Source organism: Amblyomma americanum, chromosome 4 (genome assembly GCF_052857255.1).
Source record: "Amblyomma americanum isolate KBUSLIRL-KWMA chromosome 4, ASM5285725v1, whole genome shotgun sequence".
Lineage (NCBI taxonomy): Eukaryota > Metazoa > Arthropoda > Arachnida > Ixodida > Ixodidae > Amblyomma > Amblyomma americanum.
Window position 1 is genome coordinate 201,096,431 of NC_135500.1, and position 17,599 is coordinate 201,114,029.

At 47.8% G+C, this 17,599-nt stretch overlaps 1 protein-coding gene across 1 annotated transcript; it reads left to right on the forward strand.

Annotated features, from left to right (window-relative positions):
- Positions 1-1,033: 1,033 nt before the first annotated feature.
- Positions 1,034-11,958, forward strand: LOC144129063 (uncharacterized). Its single transcript, XM_077662951.1, has 4 exons — positions 1,034-1,421; positions 2,016-2,159; positions 4,184-5,509; positions 11,816-11,958. The coding sequence occupies exons 1-4, from the start codon at positions 1,244-1,246 to the stop codon at positions 11,944-11,946; spliced, it is 1,779 nt and encodes a 592-aa protein (XP_077519077.1). The 5' UTR covers positions 1,034-1,243; the 3' UTR covers positions 11,947-11,958.
- Positions 11,959-17,599: the final 5,641 nt, after the last annotated feature.

Below are 17,599 nucleotides of genomic sequence, written 5' to 3' on the forward strand. Positions count from 1 at the left end.
AAACATTCTTTATTCGCGTAAATAGCGACAGTAACCTCGCTTGTTTGGAAAGAGTGATAAGCGGCTGCGGCGGAACAACGTTCTTTCGTTTGATGAAAAAATAAAAACGTAGTTTTTTTGTCGCTCCTTTTTATGACTGTCTTGTCAGCAGCTTCAAGGAGTGCAAGGACCAACAACACGATAATGGCCTTTGGTGCAGACATCGTCAAGACCTAATGGTTTGGCTCGGACTACTCTTTTCTCCGGCATGACCGGAAGTGAGGTAGGGGAGGAAGTTACTGGCTTAGGCTTATCATCATATCATGGAGCTGCCGCTTAGCGCCTGTGTAGTGTGATATTTCAGATACGTGGTTGTTGCTCAGACGCACATGCACAGACTTACCTTAAATGTGAGTGTACGTGACCACAGCTTGACATGCTGTGAAAGAGAAGATTTCTGATAATGAAGCGAATGCATGCCATAACACATGACGTAGAATATTTCTGCAGGTGAGTTGGCGAAAAGCAAATTTAAGCGGTATTTCAGTAGCAGTCTAATGAGTTATTGGTGAAAATTCATATTACAGGGTGAAGGTCTGCACTTCTCCTTTCTTTTGTTGTACTACTGTATAGGAGCTGGTCGCAGAACCACATCACTAATGATCCTTCCTTCGACCACAGAAAAAGAAGATAAAAGATAGATTACAAAAAAGAAAAATTATCATCCTAAACATCTGCCAGGACAGATGCGCACTCGTACAGAGCTGCGCAATACTCCCAAAGGGTTATTGCACGCGTAAGAATGGTTCTTGACAGACCGACACATATGCGCTGGCGGTGCACGACAGCCAAAACCTAGCAACCAAGATAGCAGGGGCGTCTTACAACCATGGTCCTTCCTTACGGGCCAAAAACCTTCGTTAACGATCTCCCCACTTGATAAGCGTCTATGCGCTGCTGTCTATATGTTCTTACACCTAGGTCGACAAAAACAAAGTGCACTGTACAAATATCCGCGTTAGCTTTACGCATCGTCTCTTCCGGTAACCAGCGAGTGCATACAAGACATACTCCTAGCCGTGTTTCTGGAAAGTGGTATTCTTCCACCCGTCGGCACACACGTACCTTTTTTTGACACGCACCAGCGGCCTCGGTCGTCCGGCCGTTGTTTCCCTCTCAAGGATGACGATAAGCGGAGAGTGCCGTAATATGCGTGGGTTCACAGTGCAGCAGCAGCAAGCAACCATAGCGCCGCACACGCGCCATGGACTCCAACAGGAGCTGGCTGGTGGCAGCCGGCTGCTGCTGGGTCAACATCTTCTCCTTCGCCATGATCCGTTCCACAGCTGTCGTGTACGTGAGCATCATTGAAACATTCCAGACGACTCGAGAAGCTGCTGCCTGGCCGGTGACCTTGGCGGCGACATTCTACTTTACTGCAGGTGATGCCATTGTCTCTCGTATCTTGTCTCCCCTATGCTATGCGGGTCACAGTTGAAATGGCCTTCTTCCGTAAGATAGACCGCAGACAAGGCGTGCTGAGGCCGTCTTAAAATAGTGATGCATTTCGTGAAATTAGGCCAGTGATTATGACAGTCACCCGTTAAGCCTTGAAAAACTTAGGCTTTGATAGTTTCTCCTTCTACATTGTTTGCAGAAGCGGTATCATCAGTAAGAGCCATAGCCTAGAGCGTGCGCCTAAGCAGTTGTCAGTGTGACCTAACCCTTGCGCCTTCAACTATAATGTTCATCATGCTGAGCTTCTCGCCAAACTAAGTCACCAATTGTCATTCAAACCCTTTACAAGTCTCTCGATCCTCCTCGCTGCGAGGGAATAGTCGTCGTAGCGTTCTTCAACAAAACGGGTATGCACAATTCTAATGCCTCTGCCCAACAGTAATAACTGTGCAACTTTTTTCTCGACCGACATCATTTCTTCGACATTGCTGCGATGCCACTGTGAACATCGTTACAAAAAAAAGTCTCTCTCGGCTTTGAAAACCGTGAGCCTCGACACGCATGTCCGCTGTTTTCAGCTCTGGTGGCGGGAATCCTTGCGAGGCATGTGCGTGTCTGGAAGATCACCTTCACTGCGTGCCTGGTCGCTACGCTCGCAGTGTCCTCCTGCTTCTTTGCTACGACCATCACCTACCTGGCCCTCGTGTATGGAGTCGTCCACGGTACTCCTCTTTTCCTCCAGTAGCGTTTCTAACACTACAATAAAAACCAACCTTATAATCTGTTAGGCTTATTATTCCAGGGAATAATATCGGAAAACTTAATCTTATATGCAGGGACTTCCGTTTTTATGCGCCAGGTTAAAAAAAATTCCTCTGTGCAAAATACTCGCCTCACAAAACAGCGCTCACAAGGTAAAATATTATTGACTAAGTTCTTTGAGGTCTAAATGAACATCGGTACTTGCCTGCATTTGGTGGAAGTGGCGAGAAACTGCTTTCGGCTACGAGTACAGTTTTTGCAGACGCGAGCCAAGCAGCCGGTCTCACAGGCTGCGCCATCTGCCAGATGAACATGCAACTCATAAGCGACGACTTATCAGTTGTGTGCTGTTGGTATCAAATTTTCACTGCGGTGTTTAGTAGCAGAAGCAGTGATGTTCCTTGTGATCTTAATTCCGGCAGGCAGACGAACCACATCTTCGAACGAGAGCGCGGTTCTCGCATACACCGAGCCGAGACGTCGTTTGCCTCGCCGTCCGGCAGATGTCGCGGTCTGTGAGATCGGCTGCTTGGCTCGAGCCTGCAAGAACTGTACTCGTAGCCGAAAACAGTTTCTAGCCAATTCCACCAAATACAGGCAAGTACCGCCCGCAAGCCAGAATTTGCTGAATACGTCGTTGCGTAACCCGCCGCGGTGGCTCGGTGGTTAGGGCGCTCGACTACTGATCCGGAGTTCCCGGGTTTGAACCCGACCGCGGCGGCTGCGTTTTTATTGAGGAAAAACGCTAAGGCGCCCGTGTGCTGTGCGATGTCAGTGCACGTTAAAGATCCCTAGGTGGTCGAAATTATTCCGGAGCCCTCCACTACGGCACCTCTTCTTCCTTTCTTCTTTCACTCCCTCCTTTACCCCTTCCCTTACGGCGCGGTTCAGGTGTCCAACGATATATGAGACAGATACTGCGCCATTTCCTTTCACCCAAAACCAATTAATAATAATTAATTATTAATAGCCAATTCCACCAAATACAGGCAAGTACCGACGTTTATTTAGATCTCAAACAACTTAGGCAATAATATTCTACCTTCTGAGCGCTGTTTGCTCTCTATTAGGCCAGAATTTTGCGCACAGGAATTTTTTTTTAATTGTGGCACATAAAAACGGAAGACCCTGTATATGAAGCTGAAGCAGAGTTTTGCATCTGTTTGAGCATTTTGAGCATCTGAAAGGGGAAAAGGCGATCGTATGCTTGATATTTTAGAACATTGCAAAAAACAATTTTCGGGTACTATACCTGCGCTTAGCTTCTACCTGCTATGTTTTTCTCTTTTAAGTACGTTTTAGTACAATGCAAGAAATAGACACTATTAGAGAAGGCGAGAGCGAAGAGCAAAAAAAAGAAATAACACTCCACCTTACAACTTAAGAAAACTGGGTAAAATGGGTTTAGGAAGTAAGAATAAAGCAAGTTGTCAACTTTTCACATCTGCTCTTAAACTTGCCACAAGTAGGGCAATGTTTTGTCCACTGTTTTGCGTTGTTATCCATTACGACAATATGCCAGCATCGTGGACATGTATGTACAATACAAAAAGGAAAATTTGCCCACAAGGACGAATTATGTTGTTGCTTGTACACTGAAATTGAAACTGTCAGATTAAAAGCTCTTGCGAACAACGAATAAAAACCGCGCTTTTCACTTATACTTACGAAGTAATCTCCGGCTGGAATAGTATAATGCGCTCCCTTTGATACTGGAGCTGCCCGTACTTAAACTCTTCGTATTGTCATCCACAGCGCCTCAATCGCTCGTCGTAAAATCTCTACTAAACTCTAACGCGACTTTGAACACAGCGTTTTCATGAAAGCGAATGAATATGCTACAAAATTTTCAAGTTCCTCAGACATTTAGGCAAACTTTCTCTGGTCACCTAAGCTGTTCCGTGCGAGACCCTGTACTCGCTAAGCCGAGCGAATATAGCAAAATCTTTTGTGTCGTCTGTCCTTCCGCTGTTGTCACCCACAGGGTTCAGCGTCGGCCACTTGTCTTTGTCAAGCACTGTCATCAACCAGCACTTCACCAAGTACCGTGCCGCGGCCTCAGGGCTCAACATGGCTGGTTTCTCCATCGGTGGCCTAATATTCCCACCCATTGTTCAGTACTTTTTCAACACATATGGCTTCCGGGGAGCATTTCTGCTCGCCGGAGGTGTCGTGTTCAACGCAACCGTCGGAACTCTGCTGCAGCGTATTCCGGCTCCACAGCAACCTCCAGCTCCTACGAACAAGGACGTGAGGGTTAACCTTGAGAAGATGCAACACTTACGCGCCACCGAGACACAACAGCGGATTTCGGATACCTACAGTACACCAACCAGTCCAGGCGAAAAGATTTTCCCGGCTATTGAAATCTCAGTTGTCCATGAAAAGAACTACAACAAAACAAAGAGCCCTCAAGCCGGCGGTGTGTCTAACCAAAACAACTGGAAAAGCGCTGTTGAAAACGAAGGATTTGATGCAGACGGATGCAACAATGGCAGCAGTTCTGTGAAAAATGTGCGCGCTGTTGCATGCAGAGGACGCTTCTTGAGTGTGGATGGAAGTGCGAGCACTATGCGAGTCATTCACGAAACGAGGAAGCGAGCAATGTCGACCACGGAGACGACAGTTCCAATCCGATGCATACTTTTATCAGAATGCCTTGCCTGGAAAGAGAGGGCGGTAAATAATTGCGAACCTTTTCATCTTCATGCGCACAAAACAGCGGAAACGGGTGCAAAGGAACGGTTCTACCACGAATTTTCATCAACTGCCGATGAACTCTGTGCTTCGAAAACTGCACGAAAGACTTCGATGGATGTTAAGCCAAAGCTTCAGGAACTTAAAGAACTATTCAGTTTCCTCGCGCATGCCAGATATTATGCCATAGTTCTGACCAAAGTGGTAATTGTCACCAACTCTACTATATTTACCACCGTCATTATCGACTTTGCCCTAGACCACGGCATCGAGAGGTGGAGAGCTCTCACTCTGATCACAGCGTACACAGCTATGGACCTGACGGCCAGGCTTAGTGCAGGCTGGATAACGGACAGGAAATTTATGTCGAGAAGCACATGGATGGCATCGTGCCTGGCCCTCTGGACTGCCGCTGACTTCTGCTTCGCATATGGCGACTCCTATGCTACGCTGCTTGGTGTATCTGCCGTTGCGGGCTGGTGCAATGGATCGACGCTGCCCCTAGTCCCGGTTCTGTACATGGAGGTGGTAGACATTGGCCGCTTCAGTGTGGCCTACGGGCTGAGCTCATTCACAGCCGGAATTACTGGACTGTTGAGGCCGACACTTACAGGCAAGTGCGGATAAAGCAAATGTTATGAATGCCTTTACACTGCCAAACATTGTGCTGTATTCATTTTTATTCCCTTTTTGTATTTAATTCCACTAAGGGGACCTGGAGTTGTCGACCTAAGGGATAGTGCATGCAGGCACAGTTCACATAATTTTCAATGTTTTCGTTTATGTATATTATAGTGCTGAATATTCGCCGCATCAATTTTGGAGTAAATACTTATTATAATTCACCTGATAGCCGCCATAAGGCAACAAACTAAATCTGCTCAGCTTTTTCTGAAACATTGCAGTAAAAGAAAAATTTGTCCTGGTCCAAGGATCGAGTCAGGAGTCAAACCCTGGACCAGGAGCGACAGCCGAGTCAGGTCGGTGACTTTACCAACCGAGCTGCATAGCTTCCTTTTGTAGCCGTATGGCTGCGCTCATGTGGATGGTAATGAGTAATTACTCCAAAATTAAAATCTATTCCACATAACGGGGTAACTCCTAAATGCATTAAAAAATGTTTTACGCTTTCATCATATGTTTTAAAATCTTAGTGCGTAAGAGTGGAGTCAGGTATTCTATCACGAAGCAATATTCCAACAATGGCAAGTGATAAATCCTAAGCCGCAGGTTTAGGCTAGTGTCCGCCATAGAAAGCGGTAAAGGTGTTCTCTCATTATAAAAAGGGTCGCAGTCTGCGACCTGTTGCAGATAAGTGCACCACATCACCTGCAACCTTTGTCAGTAAAGTTCCGAGACTGAGTCCATTAAAAATGCATTTAACATTGAAATCATTTGTGCAGCACCCCTTCGAAATAGTCTCCCTTGCAGTCTTTACACAGCTTCCAACACTTCTTGAGGTCTTGAAAACAGTTGGAAAACGCTTCTTTTGGCAGGGCTGTGAGCTCCTTCGTCGTGCCGTATTGAGTGGCCACCACACTCCCCATCCATCGACCTTTTAGGGCTCTCTTCACACGAGGAAACAGGAAAAAATCTCATGGGGAGAGGTCAGGCAAGTATGGCGGATGGGCAAGTACAGGAATGCTGTGCTTGGCGAGAGATTTTGTCACGCTGAGAGCAGTGTGCGGCCTTGTGTTATCGTGGAGAAGGCTGCATTGTCCAGGTGTCCATAAGTCAGGGCGACGGCGTCGCAGTGCATCATGCATGTGTTGGAGCACGCGGGTATAAAACTCCTGATTCACCGTCTGCCCCTGTGGGACGAACTCGTGGTGCATGACACCACTGGCACCGAAAAAACTATCAGCATCGTTATTGATTTGGCCTTCTGTCGACGCACCTTTCTCTCCGCCGGAGAGCTTGTGGACCGATATTGGACCTTCTGCCTCTTTGTTGGAGGATCGTACTTAAAACACCATGTTTCGTCTTCAGCAATAATGCTGTCGACGAATGCAGCATCTTTCTCTGCCTCGGAGAGCAAATCAGCGCTCACTGATGCCCGCGTGTCCTTCTGGTCCTGTGTGAGGGAGTGCGGCACAAGTCTGGCATTCAGCTTTCGTTTCCCTGAGTTATCGCGCAAAATTTGGTGGCATGTTGTCTTAGTAATGTCGAGAGCATCTGATAGCATGCCGACTGTAATGGTGCGGTCTTGCTGTACGATCTCCCTGATCCGAGCCACGTTGTTTTCATTCCGTGATGATGAAGGGCGCCCCTGCCTTGTGTCGTCTTCCACCAACGTTCTCCCCGAAACGAACTTCTTGTGCCACTCGAAATCTCGCACCCGCAATAATGTCTCGTTGCAGTAAGCTCCACGAAGAAGCTCATACGTCTGTGGCTGTCTTGGCCAAGCTTCAAACAGAATTTTATGTTTACACGCTGTTCGAAGTGGACCTTCATCTCTCCACATTCACTCATAGTATGATGCGCAGACGGCTAGTGAACACGTATTTTTTTATAGGCAGTGCCATCTAGCGGCTTATCACAATTAACATAAATAGCTCAGGTTAGCCCGAAAACATGGCGCTGCACATGCGCACCGACATCTGTTTTGGGGGATCATTTCTAGCGAAGCAAATAAATCAGTCTCGAAACATTACACACAAAGGTTAATAGTATGGCCAGAGAAACAACATTTACGTGTCATCTTATCTGTCAGCGGTTTTTATGGCAATCGGAACAAAAGGTGGGCAACCTCATAAGGTTTCGATCTCATGAGGCTGACCTCAACCTCACGTCGTGAGGTAAGGTTGAGGTGAGGTCGGCGGCGGCTCGAAATTTTGTGAGTTAGGTCAGCAAATCAGACCTCAACCTCACGCATGAGTTTGAGGTTGAGTGATGTCGTCATTCAATGAGATCAAAATTTTGAGGTTGAGACTATTTGCAGTTGCCCCGTCTTACTCCGACGAGTGCCGCTTCCGAAGCGGAGTTGCAGCGCACCGCAGCAATGTTCATGCAGTGATGACACTTGATGTTCGGTTTTCCCTGTTTGGACAACCGGATGCCACAGTTCCCTCTTAGCTTCCGGTGCAGCGCCGTAATGTCCGTTCAGTCCGAGCCTGCAGGAAGACGCACCCCTCTGGTCTTCCCGGAAGGAGTGTTGCGGTCACAGCACGCCGCTCTCCCTCCCCCTTGCCCCGCTGGCGTAGCACCCGCCTGCCTGCCGGTCGGCTCAAGCTCCCGGGAGCGCGAAAAGCACGTAACTCACGTTGACCCGCGGTAGCTTTGTTTGACGCCGCAAACAGATAAGTTCAGTCCAACAAGCACGAAATAAATTCGTCGCAGCGCGGATGGCCCCAAGCAAGACTGCTTCGTGTTCATGCTCGTTGCCGGCACTGACGTCATGGTTCTTGCCTTGCATTCGAATAAAGGGGATCCTGCTGTACATTACAAGCTGACTTATCAGAAACTGGAGTAGTCGGCACAGGCGAGAGAATGTGATTCAGGTGGTTCCTAACAATGACACCTGCTGATTTTATTTAAAAAGCACGAAGCCAGAAAAACCTGTAACACCGTCGAAGCTTTTGATCGGTAACTTCCCCTCTCGGATCTCACACTAATTATGTATATTCCCGTTCCATAATGCAAGCAGATACAAATATAATTTCGCTTTTTTATCCTCCCGAATAACCTCTCTTTGGTCTCCTGTTACTTGTTCGATCCTTTTCTGAAATTCGCTTATTATGCCGAAAAACCACAACACGAGGCGAACGCACCAGCATGGCGGTGTTGCAGCGGCGAAAAAATGCAAAACTATAATGAATGTACGATGATGGGTAGCTGATTCCTTTTCATTTTTTTAACGAAGATGTGTGAATGGAACTAATTACATGCTCGCGCTGTGCTGCTGAGTCGCTGTTTCAAACCTTCTAATGTAACGTTTAATGGGGCACACTTGTTTGTATGTTTTTAGTGTGTGATTTTTGTTTGTATGTTTCTAATCATTCTCTTTTTTTTTCTCGTATGGGATCAGTTATGTTGGCGGCCTGCTTTGCAGACGACCAGGCGCTACACGTTATCTTTCCTTTAACTATTTTGCAGACACTCATCTTTCGCCTTAAACGGCTTCGCAGAATGCTTGCGCGGAGGATGCTGGCGTACCATTGATTAGTTCAGTTTTGAAGAAAAACAAGTGACTAACTTAGAGCAGCTTGTCTCAGACTGGTTGACGAAATGGTACCCAGAATTCTTTTGAGGCGTATGAGTACTTAGGCGGTATTTTTTTTCCTCGGGCAAGCTTTTTTTTTTTTTTGGGGGGGGGGGGGGGGGGGTTGAGCGGAGAGCCGTGCTGTTCCTGATAGAGCGGTTCACGCTGCCCATTCTAGGTCAGTTGTTTTGACCCGTGTGTTTTTAATAGTTGGCACAGTGTTCGAAGATGTAATCTAGCCCTTTCTTTCAAAATGCCGTGCGTTCACCGCGTCATCGGAGATTTCCCAGGATTCCGAAACAATTACCATCGCCGCCCGGAGGGAAGTGGCGCAAACGGGGGAGGGTCTTGACCTCCCAGGAACATCATCATCCTTAATTATTAGCTGCAGGTATTCCTATTTTCCCGCACAATCACTGTCTTCGGTTGATGGGGAATGTAAAATATTTAATCAATATTCTGGCAACTTTTAAATTGGTAGCGGTATATCAGACTTCCTCGGGCTCATGAGGATACACTGTTAGCATCATCATCATCGCCCTCATCTCGAGAGTCAGAGGCTTGTGTCGTGTCATGATCTTTGCAGTATGTCATACATGAGAACTGGCGCGTTTACCTGCTGGACAATCCGAATGTTCTTAATGTGGGCCGGGTTGTGGGCACTCTTTGTAATGCGTCATGCGCGCATGTGCAGTAATGTGGGATCCATATGGATCTTGAAATGGGGTGGAAGGGGGCTGGGTGGGGGCCTGGTATGACGAGAAATTACGTCGTTGTCAAGTGAGTAGGTGTGATGTCATATTACAGCGCCGTCACGTGACTAGGTTTGATGGCACATTACATCGGCGTCACGTGGCCTGGTATGACGTCAAACTAACATGATGTCATCGCTAATAATGCCAATTAGTCTTAGCGTTACCCAATTATATTAATTAGTATTGATTAATTATGTGACGTCATCATACTCGTCGCGTGACTCGTCGGCTCGTGACGTCGCATGGCGCCGTTTCTTGCGGACACTTTTTTGCGGATATGACATAGAAAGTGAGCCATCTAATCATTTCGCATTAATAAAAGAAGCCGCTCGCTTCTACACACACATAAATATAAAGTGCCTCTGTTGGTGTACAACAGTCGTCGCAGCTTGTTAAGTGTTTTCGAAGGCAACATACAGTGGACTGAAAACAGCATTCTCGCTATGCCGGATAGAGCTAGAAAATTGAAATATACTGATATGCGCCTGCATAACCGTCGCATTGGAAATTACATCGACGAGTATCGTGAATACCTCCCCCTCCTCCCAATTTCTGGTAGACGGTGTAGAAGGGCTGTGTTTGTCATTTGTCGGTTCGTGCGTGAATGAGCGAGAGGCTTCCAATACGAACAAGTATACACGAAGCAGGTTGCCAAGTATTGACACGTATAAAGTACTCACCGACGTACTGGTGGTAACCGTGGTAACCTGGTGGCCCGCAGGCCATATACTGTCTGAGGGTTCATCCCAGATTACAAGCTTCTCCTATTGCGTGCACATCAATAGCGTCCTTACACACCTTATTAAATATCATCCTCATTTTGGCTTTCCTGTCTCATAGGATTCTCAGAATTGTTTTTAACTGAAAAACTTCTTAATCGCTTTTTGTTTTGTTTTTCCTTACTTTTCTGAGGTCGAGCAGCCGACCTCAACCTCACAATTTGAGGTTGAGGTGAGGTTGAGTGAGGTCAGCAGTGGCCTCAGGAAAATTGAGGTGAGGGCGTCTAAGGAGACCTCAAACTCAACTGATGAGGTTGTGGTTGAGTGAGGTCGGCAAATATTTTTTTGAGGGTGAGGTGAGGTCCAGATTTTTGAGGTCAAATGCCCCCAATGGTCGGAACTCTTAACATCTGGTAATGTCACCGGTTCGTAAGCTGCCGTCCTTTCTGGTACAGACCCGTTGGTAAATTTCAGCATGCTTATAGTTTCAGAATAAACATGACGAATCTTGCCTATCGAAATTCTGCGCTAATTATGTTCGCGACAAAAATTCACAGCTTAATCAAATGCATGCTATAGATTGTGGAGTGCAAAGCAGTATTAGTAGCAAATAACTGATAAATGCCAGTCTATCAAAGTACTTCAACTCCTTTAATAGGTATCCATGATCACAAACACACGAAAAAAAAAAACTCAGGAGCGTTCTTAACAACATTCTTAAAGAAGACAGTGCGACAGCATTTGGAAGTTGGCCCACGCCAAAAAATTCCGAAAAACCCCCAGAACTTTGGAAGCAGACCCACTCCAGAAAATGGATTAAGGTCGATTGGTGGTTGATTAAGTTGAATTAGTGAGGATTAGTGGGTCACTTGGTTACATTGTTGTTGATTAACGGGTGGATTATGGTCGATTAGTAGCGCATATTAGTATACTCCCATTGGTAATCCGATAGAAAGTACTCGAACATTCTCAGATTTTATAAATTTGGCAGTTCTGATGACGTCACGACTCTCTCGACCAATCAGGAAATTTCGTAGCGGAAAAAAAGGGAATGTTTTTGGGTTGACGACAACCTAGATGCTGCCGGCTTAAAAAAACACCTCGATATCATTTGACAAGAAAAGGGCGACTGTCAGCTCACGGTTCTGCGTTTGCATCGTATTCACTTGCGAATACAAATCTCATCCCTTCATTCATTTCTTGTCTTTTGGTCTCACTGTCGCTGTTCTCATACCCACCTGCAGGTTTATTCAGAGACAAGCTGGGAGACTACTCGGGCCTCTTCCTCTTAACAGGAACCTGCACCGCCCTCTCAACAATCCGCTGGATCTGCGCTTCCTTGCAGGAAAAGTGTTCTCGAAACCCGGGAAAATAATAAACATGAATACCCTGCTTCTGATGTGAGTTTCACTCTTGCCTGCTCCGGGGTGCCCGATCACACTAAACTCACAGAAACACTTTCTGTAGTTGCTGTTGTGCTTTCGTTGAAATGGCATGCACATACGCACGATGGGGATTCGCCAAGGCTTGGTCGTCATCATCATCAGCCTGACTACGCCCGCTGCAGGACAAAGGCCTCTCCAATATTTCTCCAATTAACCCTGTCCTGTGCCAGCTGCGGCCACCGTGTCCCCGCAAACTTCATCTCATCCGCCCACCTAACCTTCTGCCGCCCCCTGCTACGCTTGCCTTCTCTTGGAATCCAGTCCGTTACGCCTAAGGAGAGTCGGTTGTCTTGCCTCCGCATCACATGTCCTGCCCAAGCCCATTTCTTCCTCTTGATTTCGACTCGAATGTCATTTACCCGGTGTTTGACCCGTGACCCACTCTGCCCTCTTCCTGTCTCAACGTTACACCTGTCATTTCTCTTTCCATAGCTCTATGTGCTGTCCTTGACTTAAGCTGAACCCTTTTCGTTAGCCTCCACGTTACTGCACCATAGGTAAGTACCGGTAAGGTGGAGCTTCCTTGGCGGCAAGGCTTGGTGCCGAGCACCAAAGTCGGAGACGGAACACCTGTTGACATGCAGTAGAAACACTCGCTAGGGAAATGGAAATGAGGAATACTGGAAGAAAATCGAGTGAAATTGTTAAAGAATGTGGGACGATTCGTGGCATAAGTTCAGAAGCTTCAGAAATGTAGTGACAATATTTTGTATAAGATTGAGTGAAATTAACGAAGGAATCTGCCGGTGGCAACGATAATGAGGCTGCACCTCGGAGCTTTCGCCACCCTCTTCCTTTTGCGTAGCACATATCCCAGCCTTAACATGCACGGCGGATGCAGCAATGCATGAGCTTGAGAAGGTTGAACCGTCATAATATCTGGCTTTCAGGAAGCACGCAATAAACTAAACTACTCGCAGTTCGGCACTATAGCTGAAAATATCTGCATAATTATGGCACCAAAGAGCGCGATTTTACAGCAACCAAGTGGTGAGCGAGCTCTCGAGATAGCGCCTCATCACTCGAGTAACTGTGGAGCAGCTTCACCTCTCCCCATTTATGTTTCCGCAAGGGGCTCATCTTTCCAGCACGAAAATGACTAGCACGAGCGCCCGCTGTCCAAGGAATTCAGCGCTTAATTATGGCGTTGCTTTATGGCGAGAATGGCTCAGGAGGAGCCTAATATGGTCGATTTTTTTTGTTCCTTTTATACATGGTGCGCTGTTTTACGATTCAGGACGTTTCTTGCGATGCCCGTAATCTTTTTCACCGTCAGCGCTTTTTTCTCCGTCTACCGCCCTGGATATCACGCAGCAGACTATCTGCCTTCAGTCTGCGTCATGCAGTGTTATCACATTTATTACACCATGCTGCCAGCAGCAACTTTATCTCTTCCTATCTAAGTAGCCCATAAAGTTTTGTGGTTGTTTGTGGGGTTTCATGTCCCGAGGATTCAGGTGGCCTATCAGAGACGCGGAGGGTTCTGTATTAATTTCGACCACCTGGGGGTCTTTAATGGGCTGACACCGCAAAGCGCGCGGGCATCTTTGCATTTCGCCTTTTATCGAAATTCGGTCTCCACGGTCGGGAGTCGGTCCCGCGACCTTCGGTCCAGCAGCCAAATGCGAAAAAGAAAAGTGTATATTGTGATGCGTAACGTTCCGAAACAACACATGGGCTACAAGAGACGCAGTGGAGGCCTCTGGATAAATTCGGACCACCCCGGGTTCTTTAGCGCGCGCTGGCATCGCAAAAACACAGGGGCGTTCTTGTGTTTAGCCTCCATCGAAATATGGCCGCCGCGGCTGGGATCGAACCCGCGACCTTGTGATTAGAGGTCGAACGCCAAAGCCACTGATCTAGCGCGGCGAGCTCAAAACGACATAAAGTCCCAGAGGTATCGCGGTAGGTCGACGAAGCTCCGTATCATACCGTTACCTATTCAAGAACTAATACCTACCCGATATTGTTCAGCATTTTCTAATTTCACTGACATACATGTGGACGTATGCGGGCAAAGGCAACATCGCATGCAACTACGCTCTGTGTATAATTTAAGTATATTTAGCAGGGGTAAATGTAATTTCTATGATGGGGTGTTTCGGAAAAAAAACGTTTCACCTTTCTCTTTCCTATAAAACTTTTTTTTATTAATTGGTTTTCAGGCAAAGGAAATGGTGCAGTATCTGTCTCATATATCTTTGGACACATGAACCGCGCAGTAAGAGAAGAGATAAAGGAGGGAGTGAAAGAAGAAAGGGAGGGAGGTTCTATAGTGGAGGGCTCCGGAATAATTTCGACCACCTGGGGATCTTTAACGTGCACTGACATCGCACAGCACACGGGCGCCTTAGCGTTTTGCCTCCATAAAAACGCAGCAGCCGCGGTCGGGTTCGATACCGGGAACTCCGGATCAGTAGCCGAACGCTCTAACCACTGAGCCACCGCGGCGGGTTAGATAGTCGAAATTACTCCGCGGCCCTCCACTAGGGCACCTCTTTTTTCTCTCACCTTCCTACCTTCCATCACGGCGCGGTTCAGGTGTCCACCAAGAAGTGATGCAGTTACTGCAGCTGTCATGTTTTTACGGAGCAAAAACGCTAAGGCGCCCGTGTGCTGTGCGCTGTGCGCACCCATACAGATCAACCAGGCAGGTCTGCTACAACTTCGGGGAACTTGGGCATCGATCGCTCGGACGTATGTCCCACGCCCGAGGCCAAGGTCTGCAGAACTTGCGGACAGAAGAGCCCGGAGGAGCAGCACGAATGCACAGCCAAGTGCCTGGCCTGCCGCGGGGACCAGGTCACAGGAACGAGAGAGTGCACCATGAAGCTAAAGAAACTAGAAGAGCTGCGAGGCGGCAGTGAAGAAAAGAAATGAGCGTGGAGCAGATGCCGAAGTCAAAGCCGAGGACGACGGGACAAGGGCAAGGCGATTCCGGAGGAGATGAACGCAAGCAGCCTGGGGGTCAGCGCAGTAGAAGCAAGTCCAGGACCAGGGCCCAGAGCAGGGGCAGGGACAAGTCCTCCCCACCACTGGAGGCCAAGGCACCGGAGGCGCAGGCGGGCCAGGGAAAAATGGAGAACAGCAACGAAAAGGTGAGCTACGAAGCGGGACCTCCAAAAACACTGCAGCCCGACACGGCTAAAATTAAAGGGATAGAGGAGAAATTCGAGAAAGAGAATAGGCGGCTCAGGAAACAAATTAAGCAAGCCAATGAGCAAAACAGGCTGTTCCAAGAGAAGATAGGGTCGTGAAAACGTTGGAGGAGCAAAGGAAGGGAACGGCCCAGGCCCCAGCAATGGGGCAAGGTCCATATCCCAAGATAAATTAGAGAACTTCATGCAATACATGATGGAGCAAACTGCAAAAATGCACGAGAATCTCGAGAGGATCGAGCAAGCAAACGATGTAATGGTAAACGGGGCAGCAACCATAGAACAGAGAGTGGGCATAGTAGAGCAAAACTGCAAAAGCTATGTCAAGAACCAAAATACCCAAATAATAATGAGCGAAGCCAGGGACCGACTCTTCAACGAAAGAAGGTTCAGAATTGAAAGTGAGGACAACGGCCAAAACAATGATTAATCATGGGGGGACACAAAGAAATAGAGTTTTGGCAGTGGAACTGCAGCGGCTACAGGCGAAAGCAGGGTTCTTGCAAAAATTCATAGAAAGACAAGGGAAGCAACCCGACATAATAGCTCTACAAGAGACCAACATAACCCCAACCTTGAGGGGCCATGATTGCCAGGAGAATGGACGCACAGCTACCCTAATTAGTAAGAAAATTACCACCATAGAACACGATGAAATTCCAGACACCAAGCTAGAGCACGTAATAACTGAAATAATTTCCAAAAAGAAAGGGAATAGCATCTTTGTCGTTAACGTTTATAGCCCGCCGAAACAAAGAGATGGAGACTTCTCCAAGCTTTTTGTGGGAGCGAGCAGATTGGCAAAGAGCAACGCCCTTGTAATCCTAGGCGACTTCAACGCCTGTGGCCAGAGACGGGGATACAAGAAAGACAGCAAGAAGGGAAAGCAGATCGACGATGCAGCGTAAAGCACGGGATGTACACTGTTGACGGACGACAGCCAGCCCACGAGGACCGGCAACAGCGTGAGCCCGGACACCTGTCCAGATCTAACTTTCGTCAAAAACACGCGTGGCGTGGAATGGGACAACCTCCTGGAAAGCCTAGGAAGCGACCACTATATACTCAGAACCACAATCGAGCCCCAGAAGATGAAAAGGGAAATTGGAATCACAAAGGTCGTGGACTGGAACGAACTTACGCAATCATGCAAAGACCTAAAGGGTGACATCGGCCCGATCATGGAGTGGAACGAGCAGCTACAGGAGATCAGGGCCAGGTACACCCAAGAGGTCAAAAGAAAAGAAGAAGCATCGGAATTCGACTCCCACGTACTCCACCTGTGGGAGGCCAAGAGAGGGCTAACAAGGAAATTGAAGACACAGAGACACAATAAGAAGCTAAGGAAAAGGATCTGCGAACTACAGAAGGTAGTCGAGAGTTATGCCAACCTCTTCGCGAGGCGAAGCTGGGACGACTTCAGCGACCAACTGGACGGCACACTCAGTACCGCCAAAACGTGGAGAATAATCATCGACGCGACCAAAACCAGGTCGGAGGGCAACAAGGCAATCCAGGAGGTCGTCCACACCTTCGAGGGTGACGACAACGAGATCCTTAAAAGGAGAGAGCAAAGGGCATACGGCACGAAAAAACCGGACGCCTACAACAAGAAATAGAGAGGCGAAGACGACCCGCACCTCGACCGACACATAACAAGAGAAGAGGTCTATGCAGCGGACAAGGCGGCTACGCGCAACACCGCGGCCGGTGCAGACCGAATTTTATTTATTTCAGATACTGTCAATCCCATTGGGATTTTTACAGGATGATTTTTACAATCAGAAACTGCATGATAAGAAACCTCAGCGATGAAGCGGTCGACCAACTGCCCCAATTCATCAACGAGCACTGGGAGAAAGGAACGGTACCAGAGGAGTGGAAACACGCCACGGTGGTGATGATTCCCAAAGACGGAAAGAAGCTCCAAATAGAAAACCTCGGGCCGATATCGCTAACGTCGGGCCTGGAAAAACTTTTAGAGCGGGTAGTCACCCGTCGACTACAGCAACACCTAGAAGAGAATGGGCACTACCCGAACAGCATGTTCGGTTTCCGGGCAAAGCTGTCCACGCGTGGCGTCCTCCTTCAGATCAAATAAGAAGTCTTAACGCAAGTCCCGTACAATGGCGAAAACGTTATCATGGCCCTAGACGTCAAAGGCGCTTTTGATAATGTAGGCCACGCCGCCATCATGGAGGGACTCAACAACGCCAACTGCGGAAAGAAGATCCACGATTACACCAGGGCCTTCCTAGGCAACAAGACAGCCACGGTGGGAATCGGGGAGCTCAGAGGAGAAAAAATCACGCCAAACAAGGGCACGCCGCAAGGCTCGGTCATATCACCGGTACTCTTCAACGAAGCGATGATAGAACTAGCAAGAAGGCTCGAAAAGATCGAGGACATCGGCTTCGCAATCTGT